Source organism: Schistocerca serialis, chromosome 8, assembly GCF_023864345.2.
Source record: "Schistocerca serialis cubense isolate TAMUIC-IGC-003099 chromosome 8, iqSchSeri2.2, whole genome shotgun sequence".
NCBI classification, from domain to species: Eukaryota; Metazoa; Arthropoda; class Insecta; order Orthoptera; family Acrididae; genus Schistocerca; species Schistocerca serialis.
The window spans coordinates 549,643,837-549,663,143 of NC_064645.1; the positions used below are offsets into that span (position 1 = coordinate 549,643,837).

A 19,307-nucleotide genomic window follows, 5' to 3' on the forward strand; every position below is an offset into this window, starting at 1 on the left:
ATTTCTATGGAATCCGAACTGATCTTCCCGGAGGTCGGCTTCTACCAGTTTCCCCATTCATCTGTAAAGAATTCGTGTTAGTATTTTGCAGCCATGACTTATTAAACTGATAGTACGGTAATTTTCACATCTGTCAACACCCTCTTTCTTTGATATTGGAATTATTATATTCTCCTTGAAATCTGAGGGTATTTCGCCTGTCTCATACATCTTGCTCACCAGATGGCAGAGTTTTGTCAGGGCTGGCTCTCCCAAGGCTATCAGTAGTTCTAATGGAATGTTGTCTACTCCCGGGGCCTTGTTTCGACTCAGGTCTTTCAGTGCTCTGTCAAACCCTTGACGCAGTATCATATCTCCCATTTCATCTTCATCTACGTCCCCTTCCGTTCCATAATATTGCCCTCAAGTACATTGCCCTTGTATAGACCCTCTATATACTCCTTCCACCTTTCTGCTTTCCCTTCTTTACTTGGAACTGGTTTTCCATCTGAGCTCTTGATATTCATACAAGTGGCTCTCTTTTTCCAAATGTCTCTTTAATTTTTCTGTAGGCAGTATCTATCTTACCCCTAGCCATATACGCCTCTATGTCCGTACATTTGTCCTCCAGCCATCCCTGCTTAGCCATTTTGCATTTGCTGTCGATCAAACTTTTGAAACATTTGTATTCCTTTTTGCCTGCTTCATTTACTGCAGTTTTATATTTTTTCCTTTCATCAATTAAATTCAATATTTCTTCTGTTACCCAAGGTTTTTCTTCTAATCCTCGTCTTTTTACCTACTTGATCCTTTGCTGCCTTCACTACTTCATCCCTCAGAGCTACCCATTCTTCTTCTACTGTACTTCTTCCCCCCATTCCTGTCAATTGTTCCCTTATGCTCTCCCTGATACTCTGTACAACCTCTGGTTCTTTCAGTTTATCCACGTCCCATCTCCTTAAATTCCTACCTTTTTTCAGTTTCTTCAGTTTTAGTCCACAGTACATAACCAATAAATTGTGGTCAGAGTCCACATCTGCCCCTGGAAATGTCTTACAATTTAAAACCTGGTTCGTAAATCTCTGTCTTACCATTGTATAATCTTTCTGAAACCCTCCAGTGTCTCCAGGTGTCTTCCACGTATACAACCTTCTTTTAATGATTCTTGAACCAAGTGTTAGCTATGATTAAGTTATGCTCTGTGCAAAATTCTACCAAGCGGCTCCCTCTTTCATTGCTTACCCTCATTCCATATTCACCTACTACTTTTCCTTTTATTCCTATTATCGAATTGCATTCCCCCATGACTATTAAATTTTCATCTTCCGTCAGTATCTGAATATTTTCTTCTATCTCATCATAAATTTCATTAATCTCTTCGTCATCTGCGGAGCTATTTGGCATATAAACTTGTACTACTGTGGTAGGCGTGGCTTCTTGTCTATCTTGGCTAAAATAATGCGTTCACTAGTTCATTATGCTGTTCACAGTAGCTTACCCGCACTCCTATTTTTTTTATTCATGATTAAACCTGCTCTTGCCCTACCCCTTTTTGATTTTGTATTTATAACCCTATATTCGCCTGACCAGAAGTCTTGTTCCTCCTGCAACCGAACTTCACTAATTCCCACTATATTTAATTTCTAACCTATCCGCTTCCCTTTTTAAATTTTCTAACCTACCTGCCCGATTAAGGGATCTGACATTCCACACTCCAATCCGTAGAACGCTAGTTTTCTTTATCCTGATAAAGACTTCTTCCTGAGTAGTCGTCACCCGGAGATCAGAATGGGGGACTATTTTACCTCCGGAATACTTTACCCAAGAGGACGCCATCGTCATTTAATCATACAGTAAAGCTGCATACCCTCGGGAAAAATTACGGCTGTAGTTTCCCCTTGCTTTCAGCCGTTCCTTTCTTCCTGGAGTGCCAGTTCGTTTAGGTTCGCAGAAGAGCTTCTGTGAAGTTTGGAAGGTAGGAGACGAGGTACTGGCAGAATTTAAGCTGTGAGTCGTGCTTGTATAGCTCAGTTGACAGAGCACTTGCCCACGAAAGGCAAAGGTCTCGAGTTCGAGTCTCGGTCCGGCATAAATATGAATCTGCCAGGAAGTTTCTTAAGGCCGTTTTGGTTAATGTTACAAGGGCAGATCAGTCAATCATCCAGAATGTTGCCCCTGCAACTACTGAAAAGACGGCTGCGTTTCTTCAGGAACCACACGTTTGTCTGGCCTCTCAATAGATACCCCTCCGTTGTGGTTGCACCTACGGTACGGCTATCTGTATTGTTGAGGCACGCAGGCCTCCCCGCCAACGGCAAGGTCCATGGTTCATGGGGGTGGAATGTCCTTACTCTTCACAACTGGCAAATACTATCATCTTTAGGATACATAGTGCTATAAATACTACTATCATCATTCTCTGTGAGCTCTCATTTGACATTGTTGGATGAAGGAGAAGGAGAAGCGGAAGAAGAAGAAGAATGTGAGAGAAAAAATTCTCCTTATGACTCTGTTACTCGTTTTGAGTGTCACAAGTATAAATCATATGTCAATCAGTTTTTGCTTACAACTATTCCATACTGATTCTGTGTGAGAGTCATCTGTACAGTGAAGGAAGGCTTCTTGATGAATCAGGGCTCCCGTAAGCTAGTCAAATCGACTTAAATAAAAATTGTGCAGTTCACTTGTTTTCAGAAATTCAGTATTGTTTGAATAACCAAATTATTGATCATGTGCATGGTTCAGAAATTGGAATGCTAATGAAAGGATATGCATCATTTATGCCAAATGACGCAATCCTATTACAGAACGTTGGTTGTGAATGAGAAATGAACTGAAGGAATTCGTTGCAGGTGATGGACGTTTTGGTTTCTGTATCCCACTCAGCATGCTGCGTGAGCTCACGGAGAATTACAGGAAGACTGTTTTAAATGTTTGCCATGAATTTGTACTGGTTCACAGCGGAGAAGATACTAAATACATTATCTCAAATATTGCAGGCACCAGATCAAAAATTGTAATCGAAAATTTTTACTGTGACCTGCCAGAAATACGAGTTTCCAAGAAAGAGTAAATATAATTGAGGAACATCTTAAGAAATGATCTAAGTTTACAAGCATTCCATCATTGGGATTTAACTGAATGGGTTGCACCAGAAATTAGCACATGGACATAGCAAGTTAAATTCAGTAATGTGCTCGAAACAGCAAGATATTATTTTAGCTTTTCAGACAAACAGAAATTCGATTTCCTGTGATTGCAGCATATTTTACGCAGCAGACATGATAGACTTGAAGGTATATTTGAATCGCTCTAAATATCCTAAACATTACTATTCGGTCGATTTTAGAACAAAGCATACTGCACCACTGTAGGAAATGTATTACAATTTTCAATCTCTTATTATGGAGAGAGAAGACCAAGGGGAGGGAAATCCACCCCGTGAGACGTATAGTGTTCCAGCATTGTATGTAATTGATTTTCACAAAAATATTAAGTAACACTTACATCATCTGTCATTGATATGATAATTGAAATGCAAATGAAAATACTATTACTATATAATACAATAGCAAACTGTCTGGTTATTCATGATTCTTTTACAGATATGACACATTCAACCAATCGGGTAGTGTGGTATCCCTTTACACTATAGAGTTAATGCTGTACATATGAAAGGAGTTTGCAATTTCCTGACCGAAAGTGCCACCATCTTGGTTAGGGTGTATAATAAGCCTTGATAGCCACAACTGATCAGTTATCTATCGGAAAACTGAGTCAAGGTCAGAATGAAAGGCACATTTCTATTACTTACAAACGGAGTTTGATTTTACGTGATACTGCACGTTACAATGTTTTCCTTTTTTCCTTCAAACCTCTTCGGTTGCTGAGTAGTATGCCAGTAACATGTTTCTCGATTGTGGAGGCCTTTGCAAACTGTGTATAAGTTGTGAGTCAGTTTGCGATTGTGTGCATATTTCAGGAGAAATACGTCTTGCTCAGGGTAAAACAGAACTTTCTCTCATGCTTATGGATTTTTTTCATAGTATTAGATTGCTCATTCGTATATTTTTTTCAGAATCATGTACAATGGCTTGGTTGATTGTCAAGCATTCGACACCATAGACAAACAATTTAACATGAAGGAACTTGCACGTCAGATGCTGCCTGGTGCTTGTTGTTGCTTCCGGTGGTTTCATTCTACAGTGGACAACACTCTACTATGAGTTGAAAATAACTCTGCACAATGGTTAATGAAAAACCACCGCCATCACAGAATGGGCTTAGCTGGTGTGCCATTGGAAACTGTGCTGAATGGTATCCTGCAGTTATTCCACCTACGTCTTGTGTCTGTGTGAAGGGTTTGGAAAAAGTAAAGTGGATTAAAAACTTGTTGCCAGATATAACGCGCATAGTATTGTGGACAAAGGATGACCCTCATTTTGATACACGCCGACTGAAAAGGCATGTCAATAAATGCAAACCAATGATCAGAACGTTATTGCAACAGTGACAGCATTGTTATCAGTTGCGAAATTTCCCATATGGGCTTCGTTGTTGAACAATGAAAAAAACGTAAATGTTTTATGCCAGTGAGTGAAATTACCTTTGTTGTTGAACGCACAAAAAATTGTAATGAGATCTTACTCTTGTTGCTGGCACCATTGCAGTCAGCATGGAACCTGGAATAGCTGAAGAACTGCATAACTCAGCACCCACTGTTTAGGTAAGTAGGAAGGTTATCACAAAAAGATCTGATGACCTCCGTCAAGGCGATCTCGTTGACCTGATTGCATATTCCAAATACAATTCAGGTTATAAATATTGGTTGAAAGTAATTGGTGTGTACACAAAATATGCATGGGCTGCTGCTGGCGCTGGGGTTGCAGATCCATTAAGCAAAATATGTAGAAGATGTTTCAGGATTCAAATCATTTACAAAGACAGGTAAGGAATTTTATAAAACGTATTTCAACAAGCTAATGAAAAGAAATAGATTAATCACTACTTGTCGTTCAACAATTTGAAAGCTGTTGTTGTTTAGTTCAAATGGTTCAAATGGCTCTGAGCACTATGGGACTCAACTGCTGAGGTCATTAGTCCCCTAGAACTTAGAACTAGTTAAACCTAACTAACCTAAGGACATCACAAACATCCATGCCCGAGGCAGGATTCGACCCTGCGACCGTAGCGGTCTTGCGGTTCCAGACTGCAGCGCCTTTAACCCCACGGCCACTTCGGCCGGCCTGTTGTTTAGTGATTAAATAGAATTCTTAGAGGAATGATGTTTAAACATTTCATTGCACAAGGTTTTTCTGAATGGGCTAATCTGCTAAAACATCTGGTATAGTCTGTATGTAAACTCAAGAGCGAGCAGCGCTTTTGGTGGGGATGTGGCCTTTCCCGGAAGAACGTTGCCACCGGCCTACAGGGGCACCCAAAATCTGTTGCCCGTTATCGGTCTAGTGGTGTAGATCGGCGTGCAGTGATATACGTAGTTTCTGTTCGTGGGTTCTTAGGTGTCAGTGTCAGTGAGTTAACATTGTATACTTACTGATGTACTTTGCTATCCAGAAGTGGTGGATAATCGTCTAGCATTGCAAGAAAATAGGAAGAATACGAAGTCTGGAGGTATTTGCGGAGTAACGAGCGTTCGATTGTCTCTAATGTTATTACAGCGTGTATTAAAGAGGCGGCTCAAAAAGAACTGTTGGCTAATATTACCGGTCCCAATTAAAGGGCTGAAATCTATGCAGAAGTCAGCCTCACCCAATAGGACACATAAGTAAGGAACGGAAAAATAAGCCGCATGGTTTACTGGAATTGCCACGAAGGAAAACTAATAATTTCGGGAGAAAACCCATCGTTATAGACAGTTTCAAAATCACGTGAAACCTTTGATGCTTATGGAACACTAAATCTGTATCACGGCCACTATTCAACTGATTCTAAGACATAGTGCTTAAAACATGTGCGTAATACCTATTCTAAACACTGCTGAAATTTCCTTCGAAACATGTACACCGATTCTGGACTTCTAAGCAAAATGCTTGACATTCGAGGTGCTTTCACATATTCATTTTTATTTTTTGGTAAGAACTTTATTTGTTAATCTACAGCAATGTTATCCTCTTCAAAATATTCCCCAATACATGCTATACACTTACGCCAGTGCTTTTTCCAATTTCCAAAAAGCTTCAGGAGCTGTTTCTTCGGGACAGTTTATACGTCTCTTAACTGTGCATTTTTAATCTCATCCATGCTTGTAAAACAGCTGTCCTTCAAGGCCTGCTTTGAAATGTTTATACCACTTGTCTGCTCTTGGTTTACTCATAACAGGCTCACCAAAAGCAATATTTACCATTTCTAAAAATTTCATACACTTTATTCCATTCTTATAACAAAATTTAATACAGATTCTTTAATTTATTTTATACAAAATAAATAATCGTTGATGCTACCAAAACACGTGTAAGTTTTCTGACAGCTGACAACAGAGTAAATACCCAATATGCATAACATTGTACACATACTTTAGAGGCATGTTTACAAAGACAATGACAAGAAAGTAGTGCAAATCGGACTAATACAACACTCAAAATTATAAATTTCTGCTTACCTTTTAAACACTCTTCGTGTTGCAAGAATTGTTAAGTTTCAATGCAGTCCTTCAAAGAAAACTTCTACCTCTTGGTAGAAACACAAAGTAAGAACAGGCCTTAAATTCTACGGACTGATTGCATTATATGGGGTTCGTTTCACGAATAGCAATAGAGGAACATACATTCACATGAATAGGCATTCGGTTCTATCTTTGTAGTATAATCCTGACTTCCGTTCTTATGTTAATAATAATTACTCTATAACGTTGTGTTTCGGAAGAAGCTATTGTTTTTTGTATCCCTTATGGTCTTAATGGATTTGTCTCAAAATGAACGTATCTGTACACTGCGTCGCCACAGATTTAAAGAGCGCGCCGTGGCAGGGCCGGTACTACGTTGTGAAACAGCCTGTAGAAGCGCTCTGTGACGTAGCTAGGTTGGCAGAGTGGGGACTCGCTCGCTCACTCTTCAGTTTACCGACAGACTATAAGTCAGTTCAGTTAACCAAAATATAGAAAAATCAACATGAGATCTGTTGATATGAAAGGTAACAGCCCTTTGTCCGTTGTGTACAAAGCAACCAAGATATTAGATGAACAAAAAGCTAAATTCAAAGTTGCCGATTTTTTCAGTATTAGTGAATACAAGGCAGTTCGAGAAAGGCTACACCTCTGACTGGTCTACCAAGATATTAAAAAATTGAGCAGTTCAAGAGACGTACCTAAGAAGGAATCTGCTGCAAGATTACATATTATGACTTGTAACAGGAGGATTCTGTAGCACAGGACTATAGAAAACCGGATATCGATCAACAGATTTGGTCGAAAAATAGTACAGATGAAAGGAAACTAAGATTTCATAAAATGGCTGAATTACTTTGTAAGAGAGAGTATGTGAAAGGAGTGAGCTGTATATGGAGAAAAATTTGTTACAGTTTTGTTGTAACATGAGTCAGTTTGTTTTGTGGAGGTTGATTTCTTACAGTTTTCTTGTAAAATAGAGTGCAATTAGTTACAGTTTTTCTGTAATATAGTGGTCAATTTGTTGTAGTTTTACTTGGACATGCAGACCAATTGTTACAGTTTTGTTATAATATGGACCAATTTGTTATATGGAGGGCAATTTGTTACAATTTTGCCTGTTATGTGAGGGGTAATTTGTTACAATATCTCTAACATGGAGAATTTGTGACAGTATCACTAAACATCGACAATTTGTTTGACAATCACTGCAACAGGGACAGTTTGTTACAATTTAACTTTAACATGGAGGGTAAATTTCACGTTATTGCTGTCACAGAGTCAATTTGTTACAGCTTCACTGTAACGTGGAGGGCAACTTTTTACAGTTTTTCTGAATCATGAAGGCAGGTTGTTACAACGTCACTCTAACATGGAAAATTTGTTACAATTTCGGTGTAGTATGGGTGGTAGTTTAGTACATAGAGGGTATTTTGTTGGACTCTTGCTATAACATAAAGAGTAATTTGTAACAACTTATTTATGACATGGAGGAGGTCATTCTGTTCGAGACAGCTTACTGTGTTTTGGAATCGGAACATGTTCTAAGACTTTGTAATAGACGAATGAGAGTGACATTGGACGGTAGTTTTGTGAATCACTTCTGCTACTCTTCTCACTGATGGGCGTGACCTGTAGTATCTTCCATCTATTGGGTACAGGTTTTTGTTGTTAGGATATACGTTATATTATGCTTAAAAGAAGAACAGATCAGCCACAACTGTGTGGCATTTGACACAGATTACATTGGGCTATGGAACTTTGTTCAGTTTAGCAATTTAGTTGTTTGTCAAATCCACCGATAAATATATACATAACTGATCTTTGCAGTGCCATTGAAATTACACTAGGGTAATAGTCCTGGATTTTTCTTTCCTAATCTGTTTCAGTTCTTGCATCATCCATTAGTGTCTGGACACCAAATGTGGTTCCACCGGCATCTCTCCTGGTTTATAAACGCTGTGCTCTTTCGCAACCACCGTTTTGTAACAACAAGAACTTAAACATTTCTCAAAAGTTTCGTTCATAAAATCACGTGAACTATGAAATATTTGAACATATATTTACCATGTGCCATACAGCGCTGCATGCCCTTTTTGCATGTATGCTTAATGGAAATTGTTTTGTTGCAGAATTTTGTGCAGCAGTACTACGCGTTCCAGATCATTACTGGCAACAGATTTTGCGCAACGGTAAGTGGACTGTTTTTATTACGATTTAATGTCCACCTGCACTATATGTTCAAAAGTATTCTCGCAACACCCAAGAAGGGTGAGTAACAAACTAGAACATTTTAATGCTTAATTAGAAATATCATCCTCTTGCTACTACACAATAAGACTGAACAAAATTATTAAATATGAGTAACAGGTTACAACGTTCCAATTCTAAAAAGGTAATGATTCCAGAAAGCTGTTAAGTTAATTATTTGTTAGGTTGCAGGTACTTTTAAATGGAATGAGGAGTCTAATGAGCAAACAAAAAGGAATGAGAGTAAACCAAAGAAAGACGAAAGTGATGGGACGTGGTAGAAACAAGATTAGCAGTAAGCTTAACATCGGAATTTAGGACCACAAAGTAGGCAAGATGAACGCAATGGGTGATTTCTCAGGTTTCCTCGGCATGGCTGATTAAAAGTGTGCTTCCGGTGTTCTTTCTAGTTCATGCTCAGTATTTTGATGAACGACCCAGACGTCCTCCTCCGGGTCTGCGTGTTCTGCTTTTATGTGTACTCACTGCTTGGACTGCAGTCAGACTGTGTCGGACGTCCAAATACGAGGTGCATTCAAGTTCTAATTAACTACTCACCCTAAATCGATGAAACTGGCGTTACTTCTCGACGTAATCGCCCTGCAGACGTACACATTTTTCACAACGCTGACGCCATGATTCCATGGCAGCGGCGAAGGCTTCTTTAGGAGTCTGTTTTGACCACTGGAAAATCGCTGAGGCAATAGCAGCACGGCTGGTGAATGTGCGGCCACGGGGAGCGTCTTTCATTGTTGGAAAAAGCCAAAAGTCACTAGGAGCCAGGTCAGGTGAGTAGGGAGCATGAGGAATCACTTCAAAGTTGTTATCACGAAGAAACTGTTGCGTAACGTTAGCTCGATGTGCGGGTGCGTTGTCTTGGTGAAACAGCACACGCGCAGCCCTTCCCGGACGTTTTTGCTGCAGTGCAGGAAGGAATTTGTTCTTCAAAACATTTTCGTAGGATGCACCTGTTACCGTAGTGCCCTTTGGAACGCAATGGGTACGGATTACACCCTCGCTGTCCCAGAACGTGGACACCATCATTTTTTCAGCACTGGCGGTTACCCGAAATTTTTTTGGTGGTGGTGAATCTGTGTGCTTCCATTGAGCTGACTGGCGCTTTGTTTCTGGATTGAAAAATGGCATCCACGTCTCATCCATTGTCACAACTGACGAAATGAAAGTCCCATTCATGCTGTCATTGCGCGTTAACATTGCTTGGCAACATGCCACACGGGCAGCCATGTGGTCATCCGTCAGCATTCGTGGCACCCACTTGGATGACACTTTTCGCATTTTCAGGTCGTCATGTAGGATTGTGTGCACAGAACCCACAGAAATGCCAACTCTGGAGGCGATCTGTTCAACAGTCATTCGGCGATCCCCCAAAACAATTCTCTCCACTTTCTTGACCATGTCGTCAGACCGGTTTGTGCGAGCCCGAGGTTGTTTCCGTTTGTTGGCACACGATGTTCTGCCTTCATTAAACTGTTGCACCCACGAACGCACTTTCGACACATCTATAACTCCATCACCACATGTCTCCTTCAACTGTCGATGAATTTCAATTGGTTTCACACCACGCAAATCCAGAAAACGAATGATTGCATGCTGTTCAAGTAAGGAAAACGTCGCCATTTTAAGTATTTACAACAGTTCTGTTCTCGCCGCTGGCGGTAAAATTCCATCTGCCGTACGGTGCTGCCATCTCTGGGACGTATTGACAATGAACGCGGCCTCATTTTGAAACAATGGGCATGTTTCTATGTCTTTCCAGTCCGGAGAAAAAAAAACCGGAGGCCTTAGAACTTGAATGCACCTCGTATTGTGCATACGAGGTGCATCCGAAAGTACGCTTCGATCGCGTCCAGAGATGGCATGGCTAGCAGGACAGGAATGCTCATGTGCAGGGGTAGAGAGGAGGTATGAGGGAATAATGCGGTGCTGTTTCAGTCCTGTGACGGCGGTGGTTTCCGCACACTGCTGGGATAAAATGACTGCCCTGGTACTGTCTCCCGCGAGCTGCGAGGTTCGCGCAGTTATCCGATTTTAGCACACACATCGCCAATTGTGCCACGTGTATGGACATGACATTATGAGCGACAGCATGGTCAGTCGATGTTGCTGGCAATTCGCTGAAGACAATATTCACGACGAAGACTGTAGTGGCTGACCATTCCTGGTGACACCAGAACTGACGGAAAGTGTGCTGTAAGCAAGTTTGCAGAACCGGCGCTTCACATTTTCATAACTCTTGCGTCAGTTTCTCCAGATGTGTCGCTATCTGTTGCACGGAGTTGTCTCCCGGTGGCTTATTTTCATAAAATGTCTGCAAGATGAGTGTCAAGGCAACTTACAGATGGACACAAAACTAAACGTCTGGCAGCAGCATTGACATTCTACAGATAGAGGCGACGAGTTTCTCGACCATGTTGTCACTGGGGACGCAAAATGGGTGTCGCGTGTCACACGAGAAATAAATCAACAAAAAAATGGTTCAAAAGGCTCTGAGCACTATGGGACTTAACTTCTGAGGTCATCAGTCCCCTAGAACTTAGAACTACTTAAACCTAACTAACCTAAGGACATCACATACATCCATGCCCAAGGCAGGATTCGAACCTGCGACCGTATAAAACAACAGTTCATACATTGGCTGCGTAGTGGTTCACCTGCGAAGATCAAATTTAAACAGACAGTCTCAGTAAATAAAATAATAAACCATCTGCACTGTCTTCTGGGATCGACGTAGTGTCCTCTTGAGCGAATTTATACCTCGAGGGGAGACAGTAAACGCTGATCGTTACTGTCAGACGTTGAAAAGCTGAGGCGGTCGATCCAGAACAAGGGCCGTTGTGTGTTGACATTACGCTTGTGCATGTCAATGCAAGATCCCAAACAGACAACTCCACACGAAATGTCATGAATCAGTTTGGATGGAATATCTTCGATATTTGACCCAGCAGCCCCGATCTCGCCATGGTGACTTCCATCTCTACGGTCTCATGAAGCGTTTTCTGGCAGGAAAACATTTCCACGACGAAGTTGAGGTGCGGACTGAAGTGAGTTCGTGGCTCCAGACGTTGGCCGAAGACACCTGTGACATGGGCATACAACTAACGGTGCCCCTTAACGATCAATACCTCGAAGATAGTGGTGACTACTTTGAGAAGTAGCCACTGAATCTGTGTAAATTCTTACATAGTTACGAGTATGTTTTTGTTTCCTTTATCTGTCATCGTAACTTACTTAAAGCATTCACCTCATAAAATGGAAACGAGACCTCGACTGCGCACCTGGAAGAAATCAACTGAAGGAATTCTGCTACCAGGAAGAAAAATAACATATGGCAGACGAAGATAGGAGAATATAAAAAGCGGACTCACAGGCAAAGAGTATATTAATGGCCCGAAAGAAATCTACTAGTATCAAGCGTCAGCCGTAATTTGAGGAAGAAATTTCTGAGAATCTTCGTATGGGGCACAGCAATGTCTGGAAGTGAACATGGAGGCTGGGAAAACTGGAAGAGCATCGAAGCGGCTGGGTTGTGGAACTAAACAAGGGCTTGTTGAAATATAATCTCTACGAATTTTTAATGTGAAAACTGTTGAAACGTTTTAAATAAAGCAAAGTTTACTAACATTTTACATCTTTGTTCTTCATGCCTACATATTTATTTTTCTATTTACTGTAGTAATCCTGGCGAAATACATATTTCTCTCAATGGGAGACACGTTTGTTGATTCCGTCACTGTAGAATGTTTAACATTGGTGACGGTCCCACAACCTAACCTCTGCTTACACCGCTTCATCACAATCAAAGTGAAGTCCCTGAAGGTGTTATTTAAGTTTTGGAAATAGGTAAAAATCGTATGGGGGAAGTTGGAACTGTATGTAGGATGATCGATGACCTGGAGCCAAAGGCATCGGATTGTTGGAGATGTCTTGGCGCTCACGTGTGTTCTGGCCTGTCATGCGGAACGAGAGGGAGCTCCATGTGTGGACGAACTCTTCGAATTCTTGCTTTCGGTTTTCTGAGGGTTTTCTCACGCACCGACGTAGTTACGCCACACAGCGCTACGTTACACGCTTTAATTCGGAGCCCTTTAGCAGCAAAAGGTTTGCAAATTGCATCGGCGAAGCAGTAATGTCGACCGAGTAATAGGCGTGGCATGTAGTAATTCAACCGATATTGAGAACAGAATAAAAAATTCGGTTGCCTTACTTTTTAGCACGCTCTCGCAGAACGGAGCTGAAAAGTAGGTGGAGTGATAAGGTCAGATATGAGCAGGTTCTTCCCAAAATCGAGGAGAGGAACACGTAGGGAACGTTGTCAAGAACAAGAGGGGTGACAGGACATGTGTCAACACTTCAAGGAATTACTTCCATGGTACTTTGAGGGAGCTGTAGGGAGTAAAATTTAGAGAGAAAGACAGACACCAGTATACGCCCCACAAATACACTCATGCTCATAAATTAAGGATAATTGCAGAATGTGGTGCCACACGACACAGATCTGTAAGTTCACGGTATTGGTGATAAGTTGAGAAAACCGTCCCGAAACACATGTGCTACAAAACGCCACTGTTTCCTGCGCTTGTACCCCGACATTAATATGGGATATGATCACCATGCACACGTACACAGGCGCACAACGGGTTGGAATACTCTGGATCAGGTGGTCGAGCAGCTGCTGGGGTACAACCTCCCATTCTTGCACGAGTGCCTGTCGGAGCTCCTGAAGTATCGCAGGGGTTTGACGACGTGCAGCGATACGTCGGCCGAGAGCATCCCAGACGTGCTCGATGGGGTTTAGGCCCGGAGAACAGGCAGACCACTCCATTCGCCTGATATCTTCTGTTTCAGGGTACTCCTCCACGATGGCAGCTCGGTGGGGCCGTACGTTATCATCCATCAGTAGGAAGGTGGAACACACTGCACCCCTGAAAAGGCTGACATACTGGTGCAAAATGACGACCCGATACACGTAACCTGTTACAGTTCCTCTGTCAAAGACATGCAGGGATACACGTGCACCAATCATAATCCCACCCCACACCATCAAACTACGACCTCCATACAGGTCGCTTTCAAGGACATTAATGGGGTTGATATCTGGTACCTGATCACGCCAGATGAAAACCCGGCGAGAATCACTGTTCAGACTATACCTGGACTCATCTGTGAACATAACCTGGGACCACAGTTCCAATGACCATGTACTGTGTTCTTGACACCAGGCTATACGGGCTCTCCTGTGACCAGGGGTCGGTGGAATGCACCTTGCATGTCTCCGGGCAAATAAACCGTGTCTGTTCAGTCGTCTGTAGACTGTGTGTCTGGAGACAACTGTTCAGTGGGTGCGGTAAGGTCCCGAGCAAGGCTACCTGCAGTACTCCGTGACCGTCTGCGGGCACTGATGGTGAGATATCGGTCTTCGTGTGGTGTTGTACACTGTTGACGTCCCGTACTGTAGCGCCTGGACAGTTTTCCTGTCTGCTGGAATCGTTCCAATAATCTTGAGATCAAACTTTGTGGCACATGGAGGGCTCGTGCTACGAGCTGCTGTGTTTGTCCAGCCTCCAGTCGCCCTATTATTCTACACCTCATAACGTCATCAATATGTGTTCTTTGAGCCATATTCAACACACAGTCATCATTAGCACGTCTGAAAACGTCTGCACACTTACTCGCTGCACCGTACTCTGACATGCATCAACACACCTCTGCTGCCAGGGCCACCGTGCGACGACCGCAGGTCAAATGCACCGCATGGTCATACCCCGAGCTGATTTAAACCCGCAAACTGCCCAGCAGAGCGTTGTTTCATCATGTATCAGCATTATCCTTATTACATGAGCATGGGTGTAGTTGAGGACGCTTGGTGCTAGTGCTGCTCCAAAGTAAAGAAGAAAGGAATTCATAGAGAGCCGCATCAAACCAATCACAAGACTGACGCCAAAAAAAGAAGGAAGGAAAAAGTTCATTGTAGGCCGTGTAGAACACTGAAACCAGCGAAATAGTTAGCGTTACTGTGGCACTTGGTCTGTGAATTGATAAACTTATTGTTGGACGCTTTCGCTTCACGTGTCTCCTGAGGTTTTCACAGTTCTTTTGAGGTATAATGTTTGCCTACAAATACCGCACGATGTAGGTTTGTTACTTTCATCTCTTACAGAAAACTTTACCCCACAAATAATTAGATTTCTGTCATTTATTCATTGCTGACAACCACACGAAACTATTCACAAAATTGAATGTGAAATTTCTACATTTCAGTTTCCTGCTATTTATTACAATTGCATATTATGTGAGTACAGCACTGTAGTCAAGAACGCACAAGATATTTCCAACTGTAAACATTTTGCGGCTTCTACGTTGGAACACTGGCGCTTCAGCGATGGAACCACTTTGCTCTTGGCACTCGAGCCCTGCTGTAGTCTGTCAGCAAAATGAAGACCAAGCAACGGTGTCGCCGTTCTCCCTACCCAACTACGTCACAAGGAGCATCAACAGGCTGTTTCAGAAGGTTATACTGACCCTTCCCAAGAACACCTTTTAAATCAGTGACGACGCAGTATGTAGACGTGACGAAGAGTGTTTATTTCTCACTAACTGCGTCAACACTATTCAAAATACAGACATTAAAACGAAGAGGACTAATGCAAGAAGTGCACTTAATCTGTGTAAATGACTGCACGATGCACTGACTGAACAATGAATGGCGTGCTCTATGGTAGCTGTAGGGTCCTTCTGGGGAAGGCCACTTCCCCCACCACAAGCGCTGCTCTCTCTTAAGTTTACAAACTACACGGCCCAGTTTAACGTGACCACTGCGTAAGGTCGACATCAACCTGCAGTAACCACTCACAGACGGCAGTTGGCAGTTCTAGAAATGGAGTGCATATAAAACGTGTCGCTGGGACACGGGAAACAATGTGTCCATTGTCGTAACGCGGAAACAGAGTGATTTTTCTGACGTCCAAAGGAGCGTGATCATCGGCTTTCGGGCCAAGGGTGGAAGCATTACCGAGGCGGCTACGTTCGTAAACTGTTCATGTGCCGCCGTGGTTAAAGCATACCGTGCATGACAAAATGTCGCTATCCAAAACCGGCGCCGAGGCGAACTTTTGGTGCAACACGGATCATAGATGGCAGTGGTGAATGACGGCTGCTGAGGTGTGTACGGACGAATGGATATGCAACTGTGAGCAACTGACCTCCCAGATGAAACAAGGTGTTACTAAAAGTGTCTCCTCAACGTTCGCTGAGTGAACGTTGCTGCGTATGATCCTCCGTGTAAGCGCCTGGTTCATGCACCCATGCTGACAGCACTTCATCGGAGTCGAAAACTCGAATTTAGACCCCAATACCCCAACACTATGTCAACTGGGTGGCGACAGGTGGCCTTTACAGATGAATCACGTTTTATGCTCCATCGGACAAATGGCCGTTGGCGTGTAGGGCGTGAAATTTCTGAAAGCAAATACCTTGCAACAATCGTTGGAAGGGTCCAGGCCAGAGGGCACTTCCTGGCTGCTCGCCTCCTTCTGGAAGGCACAGTCGATCAACACAAGTATGCATCTATCCATGGGGCCATGTTCACCCCTACACAAAGTTTGTTTTCCACTGCATGGTGGCATCTATGAGCAGGACAATGCAACATGTCACACAGCTTGCAGTGTACGTCCGTGGTTTGAAGCGCACCCAGGTGAGCTTACCGTGCACTAAACTCCCTGGATTTAAACCACATCGAGAATCTGTGGGACCGTATCGATCGGGGTGTTTGTGCCATGGACACTCCTCAACTGAGAAACCTAGCGCAACTGACTGTGGCACTGGAGTCGGCATAGCAACACATTCCTGTCGGTACCTTCCACAATCTGGCTCTCTTCCTGCACGTCTCGCTGTGGTCTGAGTTGGAAAAGGTGGTTATTCGGGATTTTAATATTTGGTCACGTTAATATGACTGGACAGTGTATAACCTTCCAGCAACTTGTAATACTCAGACCAGGCAGAGCTACCTCATGCAACGGCAGCGGTGTGATATTCAGAAGGAACGAAGGTTTTGAGAGATCGCGAGTAACCTCCAGCCGCGGGTGGACCTATTGGTGTGTGCCAGGAAACGCCTGTGGGGATATCAGCTGGAGCTGAGGTTACAGCCTGAACTGCCGGCATCGGCCCATTTACTACGCCAAACGCCGTCTCACATAAAGGTCCGTAATTTAGCTGGCTCTTTTGACTTCTGGCTAGTTTGGAGCGGAGACAGCTGGCTCACATGCCGAAGCTCTAACACAGTATAACATTTTGCGCAGTGTGTGGTACGCTCTCTAGATTGCAGGAACAAGAATGCGTGCAGGCCAGTTGCCCTGCAATCATTCAGACCATTTTAAAGAAACTATTTGGTAAAAAATTTGATTCTCTCGCATCTCATAGCCTCATTCGTCAGGTTCATGATGAACCGCCAATCATTTCGTCAAGTGTCATAATTACCGTAATATTTTGAAGCTAAGCAATCCAAGGCACAAAATTCGAATAGTCTGTAACGACAAACAGAACTCACTACGAGTCTGTGTTTGGCAGTCTGCCTGCTTAGCTGGGTGGTAGGGTGCTTGGCTCCCATGCAGCGCGCCCGGGTTCGGTTCCCGGCCAGGTTGGAGATTTTCTGCGCTGATGGACTGGCTGTTGTGGTATCATCATTTCATCTTCATCACCAGCGCGCAAGTCGTCCAATGTGGCGTTGACTGAAATAAACTTTCACTCGGCGGCCGAACTTCCCCGGTTGTGGCCTCCCGGTCAACAATGCCACAGGATTATTTCTTTTCTTTTTTTTTGTATCTGGCACATGTTAGGTCCCACATTGCTGCATGCAGAATGTAGCTAACGTATTGAACTAGCCTTTAAACTTGGGAAGAGTGTTGTATCTGTCTTCAGTCTCGATAAGACACACTATGTGATCAAAAGTATCCGGACACCTGGCTGAAAATGACTTACATCTTCATGGCTTCCTCCATCGGTAGTGCTGGAATTCAATATGGCGTTGACCCACCCTTAGCTTTGATGACAGCTTCCACTCTCGCAAGCATACCTTCAATCAGGTGCTGGAAGATTTCTTGGGGAATGGCAGCCCTTTCTTCACGGAGTACTGCACTGAAGAGAGGTATCGATGTCGGCGTTCCAAAACATCCCAAAGGTGTTCTATAGGATTCAGGTCAGGACTCTGTGGAGGCCAGTCCATTACAAAGATGTTATTGTCGTGTAATCACTCCGCCATGAAAAGGTGCTCGATCGTGTTGAAAGATACAATCGCCATCCCCGAATAGCTCTTCAACAGTGGGAAGCAAGAAGGTGCTTAAAACATCAAAGTAGGCCTGTGTTGTAATAGTGCCACGCAAAACAACAAGGGGTGCAAGCCCCCTGCATGAAAAACACGACCACACCATAACGCACCGCCTCCGAATTCTACTGCTGGCACTCCACACGCTGTCAGATGACGTTCACCGGGCATTCGCCATACCCACACCCAGTCATCGGATTGCCACGTTGTGTACTGTGATTCGTCACTCCACTCAACGTTTTTCAACTGTTCAATCGTCCAATGTTTACGCCCCTTACACCAAGAGAGGCGTCGTTTGGTATTTACTGGCGTGATGTGTCGCTTATGAGAAGCCGCTCGACTGTGAAATTCAAGTTTTCTCACCTCCTGCCTAACTGTCATGGTACTTGCAGTGGATCCTGATGCACTTTGGAATTCCTGTGTGATGGTCTGGACAGATGTCTATTACTCAGTACGACCCTCTTTCAACTGTCGGCGGTCTCTGTCAGTCAACGGATGAGGTCGGCCTGTACGCTTTTATGCGGTACGTGTCCCTTCACGTTTCCACTTCACTGTCACATCGGAAACAGTGGACCTAGGGATGTTTAGGAGTGTGGAAATCTCGCGTACAGACGTATGACTCAAGTGACACCCAGTCACCTGACTACGTTCGGAGTCCTTGAGTTCCGCCGAGCGTCCCATTCTGCTCTGTCACGATGGCTAATGACTACTGAGGTCGCTGATATGGAGTATCTGGCAGTAGGTGGCAGCACAATGCACCTAATATGAAAAACATATGTTTTTGTGTGTGTCCGGATACTTTTGATCACATAGTGTAGATTATGTGCAGTGCATTCAGTTCAGCTCACGCATGAACGATAAAGCCAGAATTTCGCATATTTCAATGAGATACTGAAAACTGATCTTGGTAAATGGTAGCACACAAAGAGGAGAGCATTTTGACATGTGTTTAATATGCAAAACTTACTTGTCTACGACGATGTACAAGTAACTAAAGATTTTTTTCAGTAGAATGAACTGTCATTGTGCTGCCACCTACTGCCAGATACTCCATATCAGCGACCTCAGTAGTCATTAGCCATCGTGACAGAGCAGAATGGGACGCTCGGCGGAACTCAA

The 19,307-nt window shown here is 43.3% G+C and overlaps 1 protein-coding gene across 3 annotated transcripts in view; it reads left to right on the forward strand.

Annotated features, from left to right (window-relative positions):
- Positions 1-19,307, forward strand: part of LOC126416650 (uncharacterized) — a 392,607-nt gene that overhangs the window by 213,649 nt on the left and 159,651 nt on the right. For all 3 annotated transcript variants that reach the window (XR_007575486.1, XM_050084444.1, XM_050084445.1), the window contains one exon: positions 8,734-8,793. Coding sequence is in view for 2 of the 3 variants with exons in the window: in XM_050084444.1 (XP_049940401.1) it covers positions 8,734-8,793 (60 nt within the window). In the remaining variant the exon portion in view is untranslated. The remainder of the gene's footprint in view (positions 1-8,733; positions 8,794-19,307) is intronic.